Source organism: Acanthopagrus latus, chromosome 4 (assembly GCF_904848185.1).
Source record: "Acanthopagrus latus isolate v.2019 chromosome 4, fAcaLat1.1, whole genome shotgun sequence".
Classification (NCBI taxonomy): Eukaryota; Metazoa; Chordata; class Actinopteri; order Spariformes; family Sparidae; genus Acanthopagrus; species Acanthopagrus latus.
Window position 1 is genome coordinate 28389796 of NC_051042.1, and position 24656 is coordinate 28414451.

The 24656-nt window shown below is 42.8% G+C and overlaps 1 protein-coding gene across 2 annotated transcripts in view; it reads left to right on the forward strand.

Moving 5' to 3' along the window:
- The window catches only part of sema4bb (sema domain, immunoglobulin domain (Ig), transmembrane domain (TM) and short cytoplasmic domain, (semaphorin) 4Bb), a 63166-nt gene that overhangs the window by 20604 nt on the left and 17906 nt on the right, over positions 1-24656 (forward strand). For both annotated transcript variants that reach the window (XM_037095733.1, XM_037095732.1), the window contains exons 2-5: positions 6623-7061; positions 21667-21827; positions 22531-22593; positions 23144-23242. In XM_037095733.1, the coding sequence (XP_036951628.1) occupies positions 6941-7061; positions 21667-21827; positions 22531-22593; positions 23144-23242 (444 nt within the window). In that variant the 5' untranslated portion in view covers positions 6623-6940. The remainder of the gene's footprint in view (positions 1-6622; positions 7062-21666; positions 21828-22530; positions 22594-23143; positions 23243-24656) is intronic.

A 24656-nucleotide genomic window follows, 5' to 3' on the forward strand; every position in this document is an offset into this window, starting at 1 on the left:
TGACATTCATAAAATCAGTCTTTTAAAAAGTTTACATTCAATTTCCTACTCTGTATGAATTTTCTTTGAGAAGTAAAAACAATATCTGGATGTTAAGATATTTGTCTGCACTGAGTTGGGATGAGGTCGTCCATATTTAAAACAACTCAAAAGCCTCTGTGAGATCACATCCTGCCGATTTGTCTCTGATGTGCGTATTACCTACGAGCTGCCGTACAGTCTTAAGAAAGCGATGAGCCACTTTTGTGCCTGTGTAGACGTACCCACGACTTCACAGTTTATTTTTAACCCGGTCGTGATTTATTTAGGAGTCTGCTTTCTTGGCCCTGGGAGCAGACTGCTCAGCTGAAACCTTTCTCTCTACTTCCCCCCCGTCCCGTCCCCAGGTGGGCTGGGTGAGAGGAAGTACCGTGCCTCGTGTTGACAGAAGGCATCATAGCGTTGTACCTCATAGTATGAAAATAACAGTACTTTACCCTCTGACCCTGCTGGAGGAATCCACTCAAAAGGATTCAGAATCTTTAAAGTTGGTTCACAGAGTAAGGCCACGTGTTCTCAGTCATCACTTTATGAATTATTTATCAAATGGACTGTATTTTATCAAAGCAGTAAAGTCTGCCAGTAAATCAAACAAGAAAATGCATTAATATGTACCTTGTAGCATGTTTGGCACACGTGCTAATTACATTGCATCCTTTGCAGTTTGATCGCACGTGTAGAGGCTTGATCTATATAAATCTGGCAGGAAACTTGCACTCTCAGTGCATCTTTTAATCAAAGCTGTGAACACATGGTGCTGCAAATGTGCAGTATTGTGCAGGATACAAGCTAACAAGCAAGGCTCACCACCAGCACTATAGGCAGATTGTTCAGCCTTTGTTGGCTAACGCTCTCAATGTGATCAGAAACAGTATGTTTGGATTTTGCTGCCGCTTTTATTCCAAAGTTGAGGATTCTGGTAGTTGCACCTGATACAAATATAACTGAAAAGTTTTATAGATTCTGTTGTCTGGACTGTCAACATATAATCAGCTCTAGGTGGCCCACTGAACTGCTTTCCTGACCATAGTTTACTACATTACAGTGTTAAATGCAAATTCATGAGTAAGGGGGTCATAGGTTGGTATTGGTTCTCTTTGTGTTGAGTGGAGAGATTGGTCCAGGATGTGCTCGTTGGCTAAAGGTGTAAGGAGACAATTGGCATCGACCAAACACAGTGGCTGCATGTTGAACTACAATGTCTGGTTGTTTATTCTAATATATGTTGAATATAGAAGATGTCAGGTTGGTGTGGGGCTTCAGAGTTGTTTAAAGACTTCCACGAGGGAGCTGTGCTCGGTAACAGAAGTACTGTAGCGAGATATTAACTTGCGCTTTTGAGTAATTAGAAAAGTGATCATGTGAAGTATGTTACGAGTATTTGATTACATTTTTATCTCTGTGTTTAATATTTTATGTACCAGTGAATACAGATTTAGTTAAAAGCTCCTACTCTGGTGTAAGTTATTGGACAGGGGGTATTTAACAAGTTAATGTTATTAAAATTATACTTCAGATAATTGGTTTTTAAAGCTTTTTCTTGGCGATAAATTAACACTCATTTCACAGTCAGTGAATAGCCAGCCATTGGTTTTTGAGGCAACACGGCATGCCCTCCCCCCACCATCCCCCTGCTTGACTTTAAACCAATCATGCACTGCTCGCTCAGCAAAGCAGACTGCTATAAGTGAGAGTTATAATGGCAGACACAGCATGGAGTCTCTGATTGTCAGTCACCTACTGAGGTCTTTTCTGCCCAACATAATGGCTCCATAAATCTCCCTGAATAGCAATCTGCACCCAAGGGGCTGTGTTGTTTTTAGGGTCAGAACATGGGGGAAAAAAATCAACTTAAACGTTAGTGCCAGACAAGGACGGATGTAATTTACCCTCCAAAAATGATTAGACTTGTTGTTGTTTCTGTTTTTTTGGTTTTTTTTGGAATATGTGTCAGAAGCAGTAGTTGCAGTCTTACAAGGTCACCTTTAAACCTGGCAAAAAACTAAGGCACTGAAGTTTAAAACTTGATTGCAGTTGCACGGTATAATGCAAATTACAGTTCACTTTCACTTTGGACTTAGATGTACTCATGATACTGTTAATGGATTGGACGGCGGCCTAATCTAGCCTCATGTCGAGCTCTGTGATCGCGCTCTCATCACAGGGCCCTGCCCGGCCACTGATTATCTCCATAAGTGCCTCAGCCTGTGCCAAAGACTAAATGAGAGACAAGTCACTTTGCAGAGATGACTTATTGGGAGCTGCTCGTCGAGCACAAAGCCCAGCCGTTTATACAAAGCTAGCCAAATGGTTAGCATTCATGCTGCTCCCCATTCAGTGAACTTGCCGTGACCTAGCCGAGTGTATCGTCCACCGTATCTGTCACATCCTTTTCTCCCTCTCAACAGATGCAGGTATTAATGGGGAGCCTCGAGGGAGGTTTGAAAGGTTAATGAATCTGTTGCCTTAAGCAATATGGCACCAGATTCACCCTTCATAGATACAAGGAGCGGCAGACCCTCTCCTAGATGAGCAGATGGGTCCTGTGGCACTGAGCGTAGCGGGTCGCCTGTACTGTAACAGCTCCAGTTGAACAGAGCTCTAATCCTATAAGTCCTGTAATAGTTGCCTCTAATAAGATCACTTTCTTTGGTGGAGTACTTGGTGTCAAATATGATTTAATGCTTATTAATATTTAATACTGTTCCCTCAGATCCATGCTCCATTGTTCTTCAGAGTGAATTGGGACACTGCGTGATTAATTTGACTAAAATGCATGTAATGGTGACATGGCGGAATAGCAACAAAAATATGTAAGAGAAAACAGGACAAGTGTGTCATTATGTCGTTTACTTGCCCTTCCTGCCCTTGCTAAGCCTCAGCAGATCTGCCTCCGGGGTTTGGAACATCCATCTTGTCTTCCTGAGGTGCTGTATTGAAGATTTGAGGCAGCACATCCATGACTCATCCTGTATTTTGGATTCCCCAGATACTTTAAGTTTCCCAGACTGCTGGAGGGGCCTCTTCATATTGACTTAAGCTCATTTATGACTAAGCTCACCAACTTGTTGTTTTTGCTTTAAAACACTGAGGAATAAAATAACCAAAAGGGATTAAAGTTCACTAATCATCAACCACACCTCGTGCTCCTGTTTTAAAGCAGACGTATTATGCTCATTCTCAGATTCATCATTTTATTTTGGTTTATTAGAATAGATTTACAGTCTTTATTACTCAAGAACTGTATTCATCCTCTGTCTGAGACACTCTGTTTAAGCTCCTGTCTCTTTAAGGCCCCTCCTCCCCAATACCCTCCTCTGATTGGTCAGCTCACACATGCCTGAGCCTGGTACACAATGTCACTGGTCATGTTTTTGGCTTCCAGTTAGCTTCACTTGTAATGTGAATATAGGCATAAGTTAAGCACACAAAGTGTGACATGGTGACATAGTGTGATGTCACAAAGTCACAGAATTAAAGGGGGGGGAGACTACTGATGAGGCATTTAAGGAGCAGTGTTTTCCGTAGGAAAGAGGAGCTCTGGTTGTTGCAGGCTTTCAGCTTTTTAATTTTCAAGATCTTTAGCAAGAATGAAGATGGTATAATAGGTCTCCTTTCATATAGATCAAAGATAAACATAGATATTTTAACACAATGAATAGCAAACTAATAACACCCGATGCGTCTTTAAAACTCAACAATATGATTTGGTGTGATTACGTATAACCTCTTTTCTTTACAATGTCCATGTTTGTGATCACCGAAGTAATTTGCGAGGGAGTTAACAACTTTTGGCACAGAAAGGTCAACGCAAGAGTGTTGAGATGTTTATTAATTTATCCCTGCCCTACAGAACCAGCCAGAAAGTTTCCCAATTTCTCAGAGTGCCAGGAAACCCTCCCGTACAGCACCCCTCTCTTTTCATTAAAATTTAAAAGACCTCTGGAGTTATATAAGGATATGCCCCGAGAACATGGAGACCTGGGGTGTGTGACACATGCAGGGCTGCCATGCTTGTTGTTGCAGTCTCAGCAGGCATGAAAAGGACCAGACGAAGAGGGTGGGGGATGTTACAGGATCAGGAACGTGTGTTTCAGCCCCCAGTGACTCAGCTAGCTTCAGTGGAGCAGCAGGGACCCAAAGCAGGCTGGTAGCTAAGTGACGAGTGACACAGATGTATTGTTTCACTGGCTGAGACCCCGTGGAAGGACGGGGACTGGTGTGACAGCGAGGCACAGATGCAAAAAACAAGGGGAAAAGGTTTTACATAGTGAAACAACAGGAAACTGTTGTGCCATTGCAAAGGTGAGACAGATGACCGTCCACTTACCTACAAAAATGCCAGTTATACCCAGTTATTAGGCAAGATGAACGACTTTCCAGTAACTACAATCTGCCAACATCTCGACATGTCCCCCAATCAGCAAGCTGCTAATTTTCCTGGTGCCAGTCTGTAAGTCTGTCAGCCAACTCGTCCAGTCTTTGCGGCCCGTAGGTAGCGAGGAGACGGTGTTGTAAATCTGTTTATTCTGCTGCAGTACGTCCCGGCTGGTCCAAAGTTTTTGAAACGGTATTCCCCAGCAGGGAATTGTCTCAGCTGACAACCAGGGGCCACTAACTGACCCCCAGTTGTCTTGTACTGTTGTCGGATTTATTAGCTCCCATAAATATTTGAACGAGGTCCTCTGGGAGTTGTTGCAGTGACGCAAGCTCTCAACCAGAGACGCCATGTGCTCTCCAGTGTTTACTCTCTAAACGTCACCACCTATGTTGGAGCTCAGAGGGGGGGGGACGACATCCAGCGCTGTCAGGCAATAAGGAGCAGTGATCTCTGTTCTGTGGCAGGAACAGGCCTCGCTGTGTTTACTGACGTCGGTGTCTGTACTTTTCTCAGGATGTTGGCAAAATCACAAGAATAAAGAGACGGTTTGCTCTCTTGTTTGACATTTACATCCCCCTCAGGATACATTTTGATATCCATCAGCAGCAGCTGTACTTTGTGTTTTAGAGTTAATTTGCTGTTGTTAGCATACTAACATGCTACACTAACAATTTTAGGTTTGGTGCTGCTTCTAATGTTTTTCTTTTTATTCTTTTATTTTTGTTTGTTTACCTTCGCATTTAATCTGAAGTCAAAGTATGTTTTTTTTTTTTTTTAAAGCATAAATAATCAATACTTTTATGATTAAGATCAGACAACTGAGTAACATGAAAAGTGCCAATCAGACTCAGTTCCCCAGCTCTGCTTTACCTTTTTTATCATTTACTGGTACAACAACTGTTTTGGTCTATGTATCAGTCACACAGGATCCTTTGTGGCCACACTAGTCAGCTGTGTTCATTCAAAAGTAATGAACAGCAGACATGCAAATTCAGTAACTAGCTGATGAATGCAACCTTTAGTAGCTTAGATATATCCCTCAGGTGTTGATGGAGACCCAAAATAGAGCTAAAGGGATCGTAAATGTCGCTCTAAATTAACGCTAATGTAGCTTTTGTATCAGCAGCATGATATGTAACAGGTTCACCATACAAACATAAAAGGTCTGTGTTGGTGTTACAGCTCGTTTCCACCACCTCCGAGTGTTAAAGAAATGTGTTATGGCCGCTTAAGTGCTACTAAAACACATGTTTCCATTTTTTTATTTTTTTTTTTTGTATCATATATCTGTGTAGCTTGTGTTTGTTTCAGCCGAGAGCGATGAATCAGACGGAAGAAGTACCTATTTCAAGTGTCTTCCAAGGAAGAAGGACACCCTTATTAAAGAATCTGAGCATAACATAACAGGCACCTTATCTGCACACTCACACTGTAGGCAATAAAAGTCAAAGAGCAGATGTGTTCATTGCGCCTCTTTGAGACAAATTACAGAGTTGTCTTGGGAGTCACTGTTCTTTCATTTGCTTCTCCACATAGCCACAGAATTAGAGCCGAGCTGCCATAATATCTTCCCGGGGAGCTCTCACCGACTGTTGATGACAGCATAATTAAATACAGGGATTTAAAATAAAAAGTCCAACATGCGTTTTATCTGGCAGACTCTGTGGGCTGCTGTGCAAATTGGACATTCACTTGCATTTAAAAAGTTTATGAAACCCTTGATGCTACCACACGTTCTGTGTGTTCGTGTTCGCTGTGTGGTGGTCTGACAAATGTTTAGTTGAGTTTTTCTTTGGCAGTGCGGCGAAAAAGCAAACGGTAGGAGCATAAATATTTGTTTTTGTCGCCAAGGCTTTAGCTGAAGCCATCAGCGCTCTACAGTTGAATATTAAAATCTCAGGACAAAAAGACTCAGCGGGTGATTTTTTTGGGTGACGCCATTGTTCTGCTCTCAAAGCTGATTAACACCTTAACTCTTGAATTCTTGATTTGTTGTTTGCAATAAAAAAAAAAAAAGACAAAACAACACACCATCCCCCCAGAGTGAACCACCAAATCTATCAGTACTTTTGCTTTTATAGTTGTTGGTTATAGCGTCAGAAGTTGGATAAAGATCTGTCACACTAGCTGGTGTTTCATCTATCTTTTAACGTGTTCTTGGATCCGACATAAAGGAACAACGTCTCTCTCTTCTCTCCACAGATCTGGAATGACTTTTACTAAAGGGCCATAGGTCGGAGCTTAACGCTGATCCGGCGTCGAGCGCTATGAGTAGATGACAACAAAACAGCCTTTAAATCCAGGAAGGGCTCCTCTTCTCTGTGCTAAGAGTCTCGCTAACCGTGTGTAAGGACCGCTGGGAGTACAAGAATCAAGTCAAGGACACGTTCACTCCCCCAACAGGAAGATGGGAGTGAGAAAATAAAGCTCCACGGAGTCGAGAGGAGCTTAATGAATTCCAGGGAATCTTGAAAACAAACTGTGCTTTTGTGTACGACTGTGTGAGAGGATCAGGCAACCATGTGGACATTAGCTGCGACGGTCCACTGTCTTCTGGCTGCTGCGCTGCTATTGACCTGCTGCCTCCAATCGCTGATGGCCACTGAGGATGATGTCACGCCACGCATCAGTTTCCCTTACAGTAAGTCAAAAATAATTACCCGATATGTCTTTGTAGGTATTGCTAAATACACAGAATACCAGTGTTATTACAGTTTCTCTAACCCCCTCCCCCAATACAGCTATTGTCCAATCATGCGCTGAAGCTGCACACAACCTTCATCTTTGTTTTCTCATTAAAAGTAAAACCTGCTTCTTTAAAAAAAAAAAAATCAGAACACTGATGCATAAATCTGACCTTTGTCTTGCTTCTCAAAGTGTTTAAGATGAGCAGCCACACAGAAATCAAGCCACGTTAAGCTAGCTACAGCTTAGACGTCTGCTACGCCAGTTGTAATTTCAGTCAGCCGCACAAAGTAATGCAATTTTAGACGGTGAAGTGAGAGAACCAACAGCTAGACGTTGTGTGTAATGAAGCAGCACCCCTGCAGCAGTCTGGTACCGACACAGACATGACAGAGACCACAAGTGCCTGCAGGCCCAGATCCACGCGTGCCAACGTCAAAGACGGGCCACTCAACAAACACCACTTTTCATAAACACATGCAATTATAAGTTTGTTTTCCCTCTGGTTATTTATTTTATTTTTTTTGCTAAGATTAGATGTCACTTTGCATAATATTTGTGTTGTTTTTTTCACCCCGGGCGTTGACAGAACCGGGTGAAATGTGCGTGGCTTAACATGCAACTCTTCAAGTTCAACAATTTTGGGGCGGTAGAAAGTGTTCTGCAGCACTTACAGCGCCGGGCTTTGTGCCGTCAGAAGCCCTCGGTCTTTTTCCTCCTTCTGCTACTGATTGAGCCTTCGGCATTGTCCAACAATTTATCTCAGGAATATAAACTTAATGTGTCTCCTGGTGAATCTGCTGATTGAATGGGAGACCTATTTGCACCTGACTTCATCACTGAATGTAATTACTTCACACCGCAGCACTCCGTATTATAATAACAACCGTGGATTAGGCTTTTATAATGCAAATACATGGTGCCGTTGTTTGCCATTTTGTGCAGCTAACAGCTTTTCGGCAATTGATTGATGCATTATGGGAGCTTATGACAAATGAGGGAGAAGAGAAATAAGGTCGCTGTTTGGATGCAGCTCACAGGGAAATCGACTGGCTCGCTAAACACTTTTTATTTTGAATATCCTGTGTTGGAAGCAGACAGTTCTGCATCGCTAACAAGTTGCTTCTTATAATTAGCTTCCTGTTTTATTATTACTTTTTTTTTTTATCCTGTCTTTGCATCTGTTTTGCAACACTGCTCATCCAGGCAAATATGCCGATCCTGCAGCAACCAAAGTACAGGCTTAAATGGATGCATGGGTGTGTTTGGCTCCTGTAAACACTACCTGTCTCAATCTGAAGATCCTTCCTCTGAAAACAACTACCTGACGCTTGTTTCCTTCACTCCTCAGCCAACGCCAGTGAGGCGTAATGCTGTAATTAACATGCACCCATCTTAAAACTGGCATCGCTTATACCCAAGAAGAACCTTTCACATACTTGAGCCAATTTAATCCATTTAGTTCTTTGAGAAACAAGTTAAATGGCTCAAGGCTGGTTCCCAGCAACTAAGTGTTTGGCAAAACCACTGATGTCTCTATTTTGTACCCCACTTTGCTTCACTCCACTCGGCGTTCATAATTTAAATTTCATGTATTTTGACAGCAGCAGCCTGTGATTGAGTTTCTTTCAGCTGGAGTGGTGACAGACAACGTGCTTTTCAGCTGATAACATGGTGTAGAAAATCGTATTTAGAACGTCACTGACACTGATTGTAACCTATTCATCAAGAGTTCAGCTTTTGCACAAACATGGTCTCAGCGTCACTCACATGCTAAACGTTTCGTATAGAAACTAGTCTCGATTCAACCCGCACCATTCACGCAAACCATGTAAAGCAGGTCACCCCTTTAAAACCTCCATTCTGGTGTGCACAGTTGGTAAGAAAAGAGAGAGGACCCTTGCCTCAGCACCACCTTTTTTTCCTGGAAAGGCGTCCTTTTTCTTTTTTGTCCTCCTTCCTTCTCCTCCCGCTCCTTCCCTCTCTCCTAATGAGCAGGCTAATCTCTCATGTGCACTGAGTGGAGGTTTTTGTGGTTTCTGCAGTGGGAGAGCTCGTCTGTTTTTCATTATGGCTCTAGTGCAGGGAGGCAGCACAAAGGATCATGGGACTTGAAGCAGTAAGCATCGGTTAAGCATGCGGCATATATCGCTGTTAGATATCAGAAACTTCTCGGCAGGATGTTGCTGTCTTTCTCAAGAGATCTGCTGTGGGGATGATTTATTCTTCCTCCTTTTTATTTTTCTATCACTTGGAACAACAAGAAGAAATTAAAGTTCTGCACAAACTTTAAACAGTTTATATTAATGAGCTGGTTAGAGCGTCTGGCAGCCACTTGATCCTCTTTTATCTAAGTCTATCTCAAGTACATGAACTGCGCTCTGTGGCAACCTGTTTTTTCTTTGAGTCTGGATTCACTTAAAGGAACAGTTCAAAATTTTAACAAATATAACTTCTTCTCAGTTAGGTATAATACATTACATTCAGCAGATGTTTAGCTTAAACGGCTAGCCTTGCTCTGTCTGAAAGTAACAGGATCCACATACTAGCACTAAAGTGCAAACATTCAGCCCCCCTCACTCTTGTCTATGTGATTTGGCCTTTCATTTACATGTAAACAGTGTTTTAGGTCAAGTATATCTGACCTTTTGGAAAAACTCATTCAGAAACCACTATTGTCAGCGAAACAGAGATTTTTGTAAGTCATGACGATCATTAGCAAATGTGATCTTGGAGTATGTTTGTATGTTGATGGAATAGATGTCATATTGCTTAAGATTATATTTAGAATGACATTAATGATACAGAGATGGAAAAGAGAGACAAAAACGTCTGCTTATAATGTTTTGCTGACAAAATGTTTATTTTGCTTTTGTACCATTTACTGCAGCTAAGCAGACGACCAGAGTATAAAGTCTGCCTCCACATGCCCAGTGTACGTGAATGGCCATGAGAAATACTTTTTTCCAGTGTGTTATTTTGAAACGGTGCTCGTCTAGACAGAGATTTTCTGTGTTTTTGAATATGTGTGGACTAGGCCTATCAAAACACTATTACATACACTACTACAATATTTACTGTATGATACATTTCAGCAAAAAAACTTCTTGTGTGTACAAATACAGATGTAAAACATTTCCTGATCTTTATCAGCTTTGCTTGGTCACAAAGTTTATATCAAGTTTCTCATGTAGGCTAACACATGGCAAGAAAATGTTTTCGTCTATTTTTGACACAACCTGGTGTTTACATGCCTAGAGATGCAGCTTTTTGAAGATTGTATATACCTCGCTGTATGTCCTTTTTCTTTACCCATGAAGGGAAATGTTAGTATAGATATAATACATGTGCTGACAGTCAGTGTTGTATCTTATTGCAGATAACTTTGTTTTGAATCTTGAAAATATATGCTCACTATCCTTATTTTCGCAAACGGGCATCCAGAGACTCTGCCAGTTACTGTTTTCTACCCGTGCTTTGTAGGTAATGTGCTGAATATGTAAACAAAGGAATCAGTCGGATCCTAAGGGAACGTTTTCAGTCTCAATACGTTCACACAGGCTTAGAGAAGAAAAATCAAAATGGCCCTTTAAGCCGAGCTACCGAGCACGCTGTGTTTGCTCAGTGTACACAGTGTCCTTTCCCGTTTACGTTTGGTTTACGTTCGGCGAATATTGTGCTCTTTCTCTCATGCATGCTAATCCACTGACCTTGGCAGTGTGCGGATCGCAGTGCAGAAACAAGAGGAGGGGCGGCCAGAGGGGGGTCAGCCCAAATACTCATGACATGCTCCGATGCCCACCTAAAACCCGACAAGGACACGCCCACTGATCCTGAAAGGAAAGCGGTCTGTGGCTTCCAGCAGAGGTGGCACTCACAAGTGCCTGCACATAACGCCATAACAGCCGCAACAATGGAGCATAATTACAGCACATCAACTCCTTCTGTTGCACACGTTTTAATGGCTTCACCACTTGCACGCTCCAGGGAATGTACAGAAAAGTTCAGTCTTCGCAGATTTCGATCAGGGACATTTGATTTGAAGAAAATGGCAAGCAGCGGGAAATAATGGTGTAGCTGTTAATTAAGATGGACAGAGAGGAATGTGAGGTTAAAGAGAGTCATTAGGTGTTTTTTGGTCTGCTGGGGTGCAGCGCGGAGTTGTCCACAGCGAAAATGTGGTTTGCCTCATTACTATTAACACAAGAAAGTTTCAGAGAGGTTCAGTTTTACAGTTACTGTGATGCAAAGATGACCACATTTTATTTTGATTGTGTGATGAAGCAGATCAGATTTATGTGGGAGGTTTTTTTGTGGTGCTGGCTGTAAATCACTCCGGACAACTCATACATTTTATTTTATGACACACAAACGAACGCTTTTGCAGCAGAACTGTCCACATTGCCGTCATAAAAAGCATTTTCTTTACGTTTACATAAAATTCAGCATATGAGCGGCGAGGAATGAACGCACTGCTTCTACCACATGGACCTTCGATGCCACTCTCACTGGAAGATAATGTGAGACTTTGACCCCGTTCACAGAGTAACTTCTTGCATTAACGGCGGACTGGATAACCTCGAAAATAGGATTTGATCTCCAAAAACTGAGTTTCTCCACAAAGAAAGATGGCTCAAAGGTGTACATGCATCACTCTGTCCAAGATGTACACATAATGTGTTTTCCCTTGATAACTGTAACAATGTCAGGAGGCAGTCTGTGGAAAATAACTGTCTCATTTTTCTTATACATCCATAGTCTGTCTCCTCTGTCCTTGTGATGCTCTCTGTGTGTAGCTGTTAAACTGTATATAGTCACAAGCTCAAAATAGGCTCTGCCCCCATTAAAGTGTCAGTTTCTGTGGATTCTGCTGTAGAATAAAACATGGGGGCACTTTTGGCCCTCTCTTTTTTTTTAAGGTTAATTTCTGCAGAAAAGGCATTTTAACATGGGCTGTCATGGGAATTGACTTGTTTTTGGAGCCAACCTCAAGTGACCATTCGAGGAATTGCAGCTCTTCTGCATTTGCTTTAATTTTCAGCCCCCAGATGTTTAATGCTAGAGCAGTCTGACTAACCGGATGTAGGCTGCTGGTATGAAGTATTTCATGTTTCCCTTTCGCTCACAAAACAACAACAACAACCGCTAAGCTACAGCCTACACCACGGCAACTGGCAAGTTACTGTGGCACTACCAACGGCACAGACGTAAACAAGCTAGCAGCTGTTACCTTTTCTTTGGCAGGGATTTAGCCATTTTCATTCCAGGCGTGCAAAATTAGTTTCCCCCGAAACTATTTTGCAGGGGCACCGTTCCTGCATCCTGGGTTAAATACCACCCAAGATGATTGTGATTGGAGCAAAAACGTGCATCCAAGCCAAGGTGTGGGTTTTTTTTCCTCCCGCTATACCAAAATGAGACTTGTAGCAGCCAGAGCTTTCTCCAGCAGTGACTGTGGTGATGGGGCGTTTTCTTTGCGGAAGTAATGATGCACTAAGAAGAATTACATGCTGGCTAATTATTGTCATAAGTTACTACAAAATTGATAAACATTATGGCAAATTAAATTAAATCTTTCTGTGCCCATAACATTTTATCACTACCACAAACCATTATTATCTTAAAACATCTCGGCACAGCAGAAATAAGCGCGTGCTCGTAAACTGCGCTCAGGAAACACTTGAGGTTTTACTTTTTGAGTCGAGGCAGAACTTAAATAGTTAAACGCAGTCATCTCGAGTATCTTTCATTAAAAGTCTGAACTTTCCTGATTCCGTTCCAGTATGTTAATACGCTCCATATGCCTCTTTATTCCTACTCGTGAGTGAATGTAAAAAGAGAGATGTGTGTGTGTGTGTGTGTGTGTGTGTGTGTGTGTGTGTGTGTGTGTGTGTGTGTGTGTGTGTGTGTGTGTGTGTGTGTGTGTGTGTGTGTGTGTGTGTGTGTGTGTGTGTGTGTGTGTGTGTGTGTGTGTGTGTGTGTGTGTGTGTGTGTGTGTGTGTGTGTGTGTGTCCCTGTGAGGCCTGGCTGAATATATTATATAGAAAGAGCTCAAGGATTCTGTTAAAGTGTCTCATTTTATAGGAATTTTATCCTCCTGATCCTTAAAACACTGGTTTAGACTTGATCAATGATGACAGCTGACGGTCTGCAGTGCGTGCAGGTGTAGCACTCATTAATCCACGAGAGGAAACGCCGTCCTTTATCAATCTCAACGACACCTGTTGACGGAGAGATGGAGTTGGATCAGGCCATGTGAGGGTAGACTAATCCTTTTGAGCCAAAATATGGGGGCTAACGTAGCAGGTGTGGATATCCTGAGATCACTTGTGTCCTGATAGCAGCATGATGGCAGGAAATAGATGTGACAGTGAAGAGGTGTGTGTGTGCGTGCATAAGAAAAGCCATTAGCAAAGAGCGTAATCCCACGTGCTTGACCACTCTTCATCCTCAGTTACTTTGTGGTGGATGAGTAGAGCGCAAGAGACTCCAGTTTCAACTCCATCCCGCTCTTTTCATCAAGTGTCTCTCCAGAGACGCGCGCACACAAACACGTGCACTAACACACGCAAACACACACACGCACACATACACATACACATACACATACACACACACACTTTCAGGGTGGAGGGCTGTGTCTGCATGCTGCGGTAGCACTTAACGACCTTCAACACATGTCAGTCCAAAGTGAGTGCACTTAGTACGCTGCACACTGCTGCAGCGGTGCCCTAAAAATCGACAAGCGTGCATGCTGGAGAACGGCAGGAGAGACGCATAGAAGTGTACTTTGATGGGACTCGAGCTGTAGCAGAAACCATCTGCGGGCATGTGTGAGCCAGCTGGATTTGAATGTGTCCAGCGCCAAAAAAAATGACATTTTTTCCTCTTCAACTCCACTTGGCTGAGCCACGGATACTGTGTCATTCATCAAACTAATCTTCTCTGCCTGTTATTTTCTGTGTGCATATAAAGATATGAGTAACTACCAGAAATAAAGAAAGTGTTTGAAGTCCTGGTTGCTTTTGTCCACTGGAGGTTGTTGGTAATAGTTTAAAACAACAAAGCAACACATGTTAGTTGTTGGTTTATTTGTTTTATTTCGATGCGTTTCTGATGATCGCTGTTGAATTGAAATCAATTGCTTCACAATAAAAGCTGCTCTGTGTCGGAAATGTTGCATTAGCAGTAACTTAATCCAGCTTCTACATGGCAGCACTGCATCATCATTTCCTGTCAGTACGTCCTGGGTGAACGCATTTCGATCCAATGTGTGCATGGCGGACCCTGCCATCAAGGATGGAAACTTCTGTATGGAGAAAATATGCAAAACAACATAGTGCCTCTTTGAAATATCTTTATTCTTATTTTATTCTTCTTCAATTACTCTCATTGATTTCCCAGCTACATTGGTTTTACCCTAAAACCATGTTGCCTTTCCTTTGCTTTACTTTTTGGGCTCAATTCCACATGAGCACTCAAAGATAAGCAAGATGGCAAAATCTGAGTGTGTCAGATTCCAGTGACATCTAAAGCCTCTTTCCTAGAGACTATAGGAGAGAGAGATGGAGGGAGGGAGAGGTTTAGAGCAGCAGGCCACACATGACAAGCACAGGCACGTCTGTTTTGAATTGCGCATGTGAGGCAAATTATAACAACTATCTGTGTCTGAAGAACTCACTCAGATTCCACACAGATCTCTCTCTCTCTCTCTCTCTCTCTCTCTCTCTCTCTCTCTCTCTCTCTCTCTCTCTCTCTCTCTCTCTCTCTCTCTCTCTCTCTCTCTCTCTCTCTCTCTCTCTCTCTCTCTCTCTCTCTCTCTCTCTCTCTCTCTCTCTCTCTCTCTCTCTCTCTCTCTCTCTCTCTCTCTCTCTCTCTCTCTCTCTCTCTCTCTCTCTCTCTCTCTCTCTCTGTGTCTCTCTGAGCTAATAGCCAGGATTTTGTACGCTTTCAGCAGTGATAGACCACTGCGCTCCGTCACTCCGCTGCTTTGAGTGTTGGTTGGGTGCGTGCCAATTCAGAGTGCATCAGGATGACACCTAAGAGCCAATAATTACAGAGCGGAGCATCATGTCTGTGTCAGCCCTCTGTTTTCTGCTTTTAGAGGTGTGCAGCGCTTCATGCACTGACCTCATCCTTGGTACATTTGTGCCGAGGCGATGTTGTCGTTCCTTGCGAGGGTGAAGGGAACATTTTCAGCATTTCGTCTTTTTTTTTTTTTGCAGTACACACACCAACTGCTCCACATTTCCCACAAATGCTCACTCATCTCATGGTGTTCTGTTGGTGCCCTGATTCTGAGCCTGCACATGTAACCATGTGGCACCATTAACACCTCTTTGCTGCATAATCCTCACACACTGCAAACACTGGACTTCCACACCGTCAGGCTCTGGTTATTATCTGCAAGGTGCAGTCGTCTCTCAGTGCCATGTGTGCTCACTCACAAACACACACACACACACAATATGCAGCATTTACACACAATGTAGCAGCAAGGCCACACCATCATTCCAAGTCATTACAAGTAACACGTGAGCTTTACAGACACTGTAGGTGTCACAGTCTCTTCTGAGATTGATTCAGGAAAAGTGTGATTTTCTCTGCCCTCATTTCTCTCTGTCTTTGTATCAGGTTTTGTATATTTTAGTCATTTATTTGCAAAATGTATCCTTTTAAAACAATAATAAAATCCATTCATGTGACTGACGCTGAGGACACCATTCATATTAAAATGAAAGAATATTTGTGAAGTCTCTTTCAAGTTTGCCCTCTGCTCCTGTGAACCAGCCCGTCTCTTCATCAGAGGTCCGTGTCCTCTGACTGTGCAGACAAACAATGTTTCTTTGCCGACTTGGCTGGCAGACTACGGCAGCAGTGCAGAGCTGCTCTCGGTTGCCAGTAGTCACCGACCAATAAATTACCATCACTGCGCCCAAATATCAGGAGGAGCAGCGACGTGATGACCTTGAAGTGACTTGTGTCGGCCTCTGTCAGGGAGCTCCAGGGCCGCAATCCAGTCCGTTGTCAAGTCATGTCAAACAGGGAGCCTTGAAGCTGTGTGTGGTTGTGTGGCTTTGGCTGGCAAAGGGCAGAGATGGATAGATTTTATTTTTTTTTTTTTGCAAATTTGTGTCTTGCATGCAAGATAAGCAGAGCTCGGTGTGAGATTAATATCAGCTGTGCTACACTCTCCTCTCCTTTGGATTTTCTCTGCCCCGGCTGCAAGTGAACCCCTCTGTCCCCGTTGCCCCCTCGCCTTGTGACTTGGCTCATGCTGCTTTAGTAAATCTGGGGCATGTTTACAGTCGGGGCTTTTAGGAGTGTCTTGGCAGGCGAATGCCTACCAAGCAGCCAATCAATCGCCCCACCCTCGGAGTACTATTAAACCCCTTGGAAAAAAAGTAGGTTGATCCTGCTCCATTTCGTCTGAAATATGATGCCTGCCAGAGTGCCGGCATGTATTTTATTACTCAGCGACACTGTGGCTGCAAGCTGGCACCATCTAATGATATCTTAGTTACCTCAATGGTGAGCAAGCACACGCTGAACAAACTCAGCTGTGATGTGAATGAAGGGATTCAGAGCCGTGAAAATCTCGCTGGTGTCGCTGGTGTGCTATTTTGGAGATCTGGTAAATCGACAGTGATGGAGTGAATGTAAGATGTACTTTAATCTTAAAGGTGCACTGTGTGGTTTTTGAATAGATGAGAAAGATCTTAACTGATTATTGTTTTCATAAACAAACTGTCTTTGTTTTCACGACTGAATAAACTGAAAAACAAATTTAATACAGTGTCAGACTGTTTTACTTTGAAGCTAGAAAGATGGCAGGGTCCGCCAAATACTAACAAACAGTGTTCTGGGGACTTGAACAGCCTGTTTACTCAGTCATGAAATAAACACATATTTCTGATTTTGTAGTATTACCTCATTGATAGTGTAAATATAAAAATTCTGAGTTCTGTCCAAAACCTCTTTGTAAAAACAAATAAGCAATATAAACAAGTGATAATAAAACAAATGATGATACACAAACATTTCTTAAGACTCTTCCCTCAAGAGCACTCTTCTTATATTTACATTTATATTTAGTTAGATAAGAAGATTGATACCACTGTATACATATGTTAAGCTATGGTCGGTAGCCAGGCTGGGTTAGCTTAGCATAAACACTTAAAACGGAGGGAAACTGCTAGCCGGACTTTGTCCAAAGGTTACACAGTAAAAATCAGTGACACCTTTAAAGTTCACAAATTAGGATGTCATATCAAGTTTGAATGGTTTTATAAGACACAGGTGCTCATTTTTTTTCTACCTTTCTTTGGTTTGCTATTCAAAAACCAGTGTCTCCCAGCAGACAAGCAGCGATTTCAGCCAATACATGTTGCACATATTGCAATATTCACATTGAAGCACTAATTCTAGCAGAATTAGTTCAAAGAGGCAGAACTATTATATACTTTACGTATGGAAGAAATTCTAAGTAATCAGTGGAGTAAGCACAGAGACGATTGGAGTCACAGTTACAAGACTTCCCCCTCGTGTATCTCCATTTTAATCCAAGAAGTTTGTTGCTGCTCATTGTGTGTGTGTGTGCACAGAATTAGTCTGATTCTCTCACTACAGAGCAAACACCTCTTTGATCACAGAGCAGCTGCTCTCCGAGATCCTCTGTGATCTGACTTGTTCCTGCTATCTTTACCTCCGCTGATTAAAAAAAGAACATCGCAGTGAATGAACACAATGAACGCGCTGCCAAAATTAAATTTCAGCTAATTGCTGAGAGGTTATTATGTGCCTGGTGGAGAAAGACAGTCAGTTCATGGGTGTGTGTTAGTTCTTCGTGAAGACTCTGTTCTTTCAGCTGTAGGCTGTCATCGATCCTCATCTTTTGAACTTTGCTACTGCACTCTAGTTTGGACCACTGGCCAATTACTCCTGCAGCCTATTCTGCAGCTTGTAGGCTTTCACAACCATGGAGAATCGAGGCTGAATTGGTTGTACTAACCAAGTCAGCAACAACAATAAAGCAGCCAAATTGATGGTAGGTGTGATGTGATGAGCATTAGCAGAGGTTGAGGGCCCAGCTTGTTGACAGCCAGCTGATTAAACAGGCCGGTGATGAATGGACCTGGAGCCTGGCTGTGAAATGGCCTGCAGATGCCCGGCATTCTGCTGCAAGCATGTCAAAACGCACAACTGATCCGCTGCATCGGACGGCACAGAAATGGAGGAAATCTCAAAAAAAAAAAAACCTTGTGGATGAGAAGCAAAGAGAGAGAACCTTGAGTTTTCGCAACTTGACACAGTGTTAACGTTCGTTACTGAGTGACCTTCTGCTGTTACCAAAAATCCATCCCAGAGTGCTTTGAAAAAAAACCCATCTCCCTCCCCTCCGTCTGCATGTCTCTTCATAGGTCATCGTCTTAAACCAATCTTCGTGGTTACCACAACTCCCACTCAGTGCCCTGACCTCAAACCCCTCCCTCGGAGGAGCCCCAGACTGCTCTCCGGGTAAAACTTTCATGAGTGTGCTCTCCTCCGCTCGTTATTCCATTGTCTGTCTAAGAGGATGTCACTGTGATTTATGTCAGAGAGTTTTAATATGCCGAGGGAAGGCTGTTTTTGGTTCCAGTGAATGGCCAAAACTCAGGGGAGCCGTGACAGTCAAGCTATGATACGTCCCCCTGTTGAGAAGAGAGACGGCTCTCCTTTGTCTGCCAACGGTGGCGTCCACTGGGACTGACTATAGCTTTCTTTATGAGCATTTAGAACATTTTTAAAAGACTTAATTCACCTTGAAATAAACCACAGGACTGAGGGGGGGAAATACACGTTTTCCTAAATATGACAATAGGAAGTCTTTTTTTTTTTTCTATTTTGAATCCTCTCCCTGGATTTTAATGACAGGCCCCTCTCCTCATTGAATCCAGATGTCCCCACGTTTTGAACAGAATGAAGGCTGTTGATCTGCACAAGGGCCTCAGATTTGATTTTGGACACGATGTGGCTTGCGCAGCTGGCTTTCACTCCCGTAAGGGGAGAACGATCATCTGCCAAAGAGCCTCGAGTGCTAGATGAACCATTTGTTTGCGAGCATATTGAAAAGTTTAAGTCGTAGGTTGTAAACATTTATTGCTGTTTACTGGCTCCGTTTGCATTATGGTCCAGTGCACCACCTGGAGTGCTGGGGATAAACGCACTGCTAGTGTCTTTCCTTTACTGTCAGAAGTGACTACATTTGAATTCAGTTTCAGCTGGTTATACATGAGGGAATAGGCCATAAACGGTTTAACTGCAGCAAATATTAGTGTTGACGACTCCAGATACGAGCCAGTAATCTTATTTGGATAAGCAAATGGAGTCTGTGACCCCGAGCGCTCTGGCGTGAGGAGCACATCGAGTGTGTTTTAATATGTTTGGAATGGAAGGCAACAGACAAACATTTACATAGATGGTCAAAAAAAACTGCAAAGAGCTAGAAGTATGTAAGCAACGGATGCAAAAATATTTGATTGCTCATATCCCATGTCTTTGTTGACCTCTAGAGGACTGTTAGTCTTGTTGATAGACACTAAGTGATAACACTCACCAGCTCAGCTGTTGTTTCCCCGAGGATGACAATGCTTGAAGGTCCTGATAACCCACTTTTCATGACTTCCTGGACCATTTGATGCCATTTTTATTGTGTTGTTCAAGCAGTTTATCACACTGTGACCAATTGTCAGACTCACTGCCTCTTACAAAAATCAATCCCAACCTCTCGAAACGCCACTTTCATATTGGAAAGCAGCAGTAAAAAGCCGCTGCTGATGCCACTGCAGAGGATCCTGGGTTGTTTGCGACACCGAGGGAAATGCTATAAAAGGAGCAATGTGTACATTGAATCTGTGCCTCATCTCAAGAACTATTCAAGGCTGCAGGGAACGGAGAGATGTGGGGGGAAAAAATAACTCATTTGACTTTGGGCCCACTGCTAAAGAGATCCATCTGAAGAGGGTTTGGCGAGCAACAGAATGAAGGTGATTTAGATTGGTGTTGAGTAGAAGAGGCTTTCACCCCGCTGCCAGTAGTGATCTGGCCAGCACAGGAAAGTGTTGACGTGGCTCGCTGGCACACATGTGACATGTTGTCATGGAGCTACAGTAGCCGCCGGCCGCCACCACCAGAGAGGATAGTCTCGTCCAGGAGAGCAGAAATGATGCTCAGCTCTTGTGCCATGGATTGATCTGACTGGAAATCACCACTGCAGTACATGTTGTGCTGTAGTTGGATGTAATATGATGTCTGTCCACTTGTTCTTGTTTCCTGTTTGATTTGTTCTTCCAAGAAGATTTCCACATTTCCTTGGAGCACCATCCTGTAGGAGTGGAAGTTATTGTGTGTTGATTTGTGGTAGTCCGCTGTGGTTTTAGGAGGTCCAACATGTGTGTTTAATAATGCTGGAAGGAGGTAACTAAAAGACCTTCGCCTCTTAGTGGACAGAAACCCTTCATTTCTTAACAAGGCTTTTATTTTGAAACACCATCAGGAACCTATTGAGATATGTTAATTGACTCATAAGATTCACACATGGGCTACTTGAAATGTAATTTCTTCCATGGTTTCTCCACTTTCACTCAAAGAGAGATATTACATTTGTATTGTTGTGAGATTTGAAAACAACATGTTGCAGTTGCCCTGATGGACTGTTGTGCTGCTACACTTTCATTAACGGCTGTTCCTCGAGGAAGTGGTTTGATATCGTGCAACATCTAGTGGTGCAATTGTGTATTTCCTGTTCCGGTTGTCTTGTGTTGTCGGAATAATGGAAAGTCGGACTGGGAAAATCCAGTTGAAGTGGGTACATAGTGTAAGTCAGTTGCTACACAAGTTGCAGAGTTGCCATCGTATGACACTGAAAGACAGCAGACAAAGTTTTAACATTGTGGTGATGATAAAAAAAAAAACTTTATTTTGGCATCCATGTTGCTCCCTCATTGAGACTTGACACACATGAACACACCTAAGTTAGAAGAACGACTTCCCAACTCCGAAGTGAGGTCGACAGAGGAGCACATGAATGCAGCATTACGTTTCAGAGGTCTCGTAATCATCCCAACATTTATATATAGTGTGATGTCACAACAACAATAGAAGGACAATTATTGCCCCGACCTAGTTTGATGTGTGGTGGACTGTCCCTGGATGTGGCAGCACACAAACATTTTATTGTTTGTTTAGTATCCAATTACAGGAATGAAATGGTTTTATTTCCAATCATGAGATGAAACTTTGGAATCTATTTGAAGCCCCTGAACACTCCTCAACATGCATTTTAAATCCCAGCGCTAAATTGTTCTTCTCCCTTCGTCACAGCTTGACAGTATTGAGAGCGTTGTAAATTGGGACCTATTTCGGTGTTTGTGATCACATTTTGTGTGTGTTCTTGTACTTTAAGCTTCAGGATTAGGTTCTGTGCCAGTCTGTTCCTCTCTGTTCTGTCCTGCTATGTGATGCTAATCTCCAGTGTGTGCGTGTGTGTGTTTTTTTTGGTTTTTTTTCTTGCCGTCTCCCAGATGCAAAGGAGAGGTCGGCCAAGAGATTCTCTGTGGACGGCGTCTTCAATTACACGTCTTTGCTGCTCAGCCAAGAGGACGACATGCTGTACGTCGGAGCCAGGGAGGCGCTGTTCGCCCTCAGCCTCTCCGACATCAGCAAGACCAAGCTGCAGAAGAACGTGAGTAAACGAAATTCCAAATGGGGGGAAAATTGCAATGAAAAAGTGGGTTGGTGGAAAAATCATGCAGCTAATTGTTGTTTTTTCTTTTCCAAGTTGAAGGAGGCCTATTATGCTTTTTCATTTTTTTTTCCTTTCCTTTGGTGTTTTATATTGGTTCTTGAAAGTTTAAAAGGTCAAAGTCCACAACAACAGAAGCTCCAGTCTCCCACAGAAAACATTCCTGCTCCTGAAACGCCTCGTCAGTAGACCCGGCTTTTATTCCTTCTTGACATCACACTACATCACCATGTCACACATTTGCATGATTTACACCAATGCGCTGAAGATTTGATTTAGCACAACTGCTCTGTTGTTGTTCGTGGAGCTGGGTTAGGCATGTGTGAGCTGACCAATCACAGCAGACTGGGTATTCGGGGGGGCCTTATTAAAGAGACAGGAGCTAAAACAGCTTTTTTGAGCACTAAAGAATTTAAAAAATACTCTTGTGGTAGCACACAATTAAATTATGAACCTAAAAAATTAGAACAGTGTGGTTTGTAAATGCAAATGATCCGAGTTCAACTATTTTGAACAGTATACATGTGTTACTGGAATGCATAATTTTTATGACTCTCCACACAGCAGTTCTTTGTGTATGAAGAAACTTCTCAGTCGAATCAATTTCGCATGACTTATTCAAGGTTTTCTTTATCATCCTCAGCTGACGTGGGGCACTCCTGCAGGAAAAAGAGAGGAATGCAGCTTCAAAGGGAAGAACCTGGAGGTGAGAGGCACCTTTTCACCGCTATTGAACATACCTCAGGAAAATAGCTCCATAACGACAATATCGAAAAATGTGGACTTCTTCTTGTCTCTTTCCTGACTGCCCTCTCTGAGTTGTTTCACTGGTGTCTCCGAGTAGATAAAATGAGCATTGACTTCTGTGTTGACAATCGTTTCCACCAGTTACAAATAGATTCATCAAGTGTGCAGGCTCGCCAGGGAATTGCTCTTTTCTCTCCCTCTCTCTCACTCTCACTGTCTGTTACCTTGTTGTCGTACCAGCTGTTGTTTCCCTAGGCACGAACCTTTGCTAATCTTTGTGCTACAGTGAACAACGCTGGTCTGTGTATTACAGAGAGCCCACCAGGAAACTGCCGTGTGATGCTGGGACGGAAACATTTTTATGTTTTTATCGAACAGTTTACTGAAGTATTTGCATCTGAGAGCTGCAGTATTTCAGGCACAGAACTGAAAAAGAAAAATCAGTCTCTCAGAATGTTCTTGTGGATTCATAGACCTCACACTTGCTTTTCCCTTTGTTCCCCATCCAGACTGATTGCTTCAATTACATCAAAATTCTCCTGCGGCTGAACAGCACTCATCTCTACGTGTGTGGCACTTATGCTTTCAGCCCTATTTGCGCCTACATCGTAAGTAATGACCTCTCAGTCCAACTGAGTCCTGATCTTTATTTCTCTCCACTTCTCTCGCTGGCACAGCGTTTGAATTCAGATGCATTTCTTTGGTGTTTTTGAGGAATCAAGCTCTTTTTATCCACCATGTCAGTATTGGATCTGTTGCTATCCAAGCGTAACCAAACGCTGCTGAGGCACTTTAGCCAGACAAGTCAACAGGGGGTACACGAGCCGTGTGGTTTTCCAGCGAGAGGGAAGCGGTAGATCTGTTTATCTAGCGGAGGAGTAAATCTGGAGTGATGGTAACCGGCAGCGGGATGACATTGATTTCGGTGAAGGGGGGTCAATCGAGCTTGGCGACAACTTGGCTCAACAACTCAGACCCCCTCCCTCCTCCTGCGTTGACGTCAGAGTGGAAGAACAACAAGAGACTTCTCAGACTGAAGATGACTTGGCAGGACTTTAGGCCCTGAACCGAGATTCCAACTCTGAGCCCGGTTGGTCAGGGTGAACACTCGTCACGTTGACAGAGTCCAGAAGTGTGTGTGTGTGTGTGTGTGTGTGTGTGTGTGTGTGTGTGTGTGTGTGTGTGAGTGTGTGTGTGTGTGTGTGAGTGTTACCCGGGCGGTCCTACCGGCCAGGCGCTCTCCGAATCGCATAATATTAACATTAATAAATGCTTTATTTTTATAGCTGTTCTCAAAACAGTTGTCGAGGATTTTATGGGCAGCGTTACACGAGGCTGAAGCCAAGAAGATACACTAAACAATCAGATGATGGACATGAATTCAAACAAGCCCTGAGTACAACAAGTCATAATGATGAAGCATGAGAAGATTTTCCAGGAAATGGAGGCACTCTGTGCTGTCCTTTTTTAAATAGAATGAGTTATTACTCCTGCTGCGAATTGTCCACAGACATTTTTTTTGCCCCTCTATCTTAATATAATACTCACATTCCCATATGTACATTTAATTTAAAGGCTTTCTTGGTGACCGTAATTGTTCCTCCTCTCTATACTGACTGCAAAAAGTAATTTCAGTGTAAATGGTTGGCACAAAATCTACTGTCCCTGTTCTGTGCAATGCACCGAACCTAGCTGAAGGCAATGCGACAGGCAAAGTGAGAAAGCATACGTCGTCTTTAGTGATCGACAGATTATTAGGTGTCAGGGAGACAGTTTACAAATATTTGGAACCCACTCACTGTGCATTTGTTTGTAAATATGAAAACCTTAGTGTTAAACTTGTACATCACTTGATTATTTCACATTTCTGCTACTTTATACTTCCACTGCATCACATTTTGTTGGAAAATAATGTTTTTTTTACTCCGCTACATTATTTAATAAGTGTAGTTACCAGTTAATTTGTGGATTCATATAAGTGAGTGCTGAAAGGCTATTGCCTTTTTTTGTACAGCGTCCATT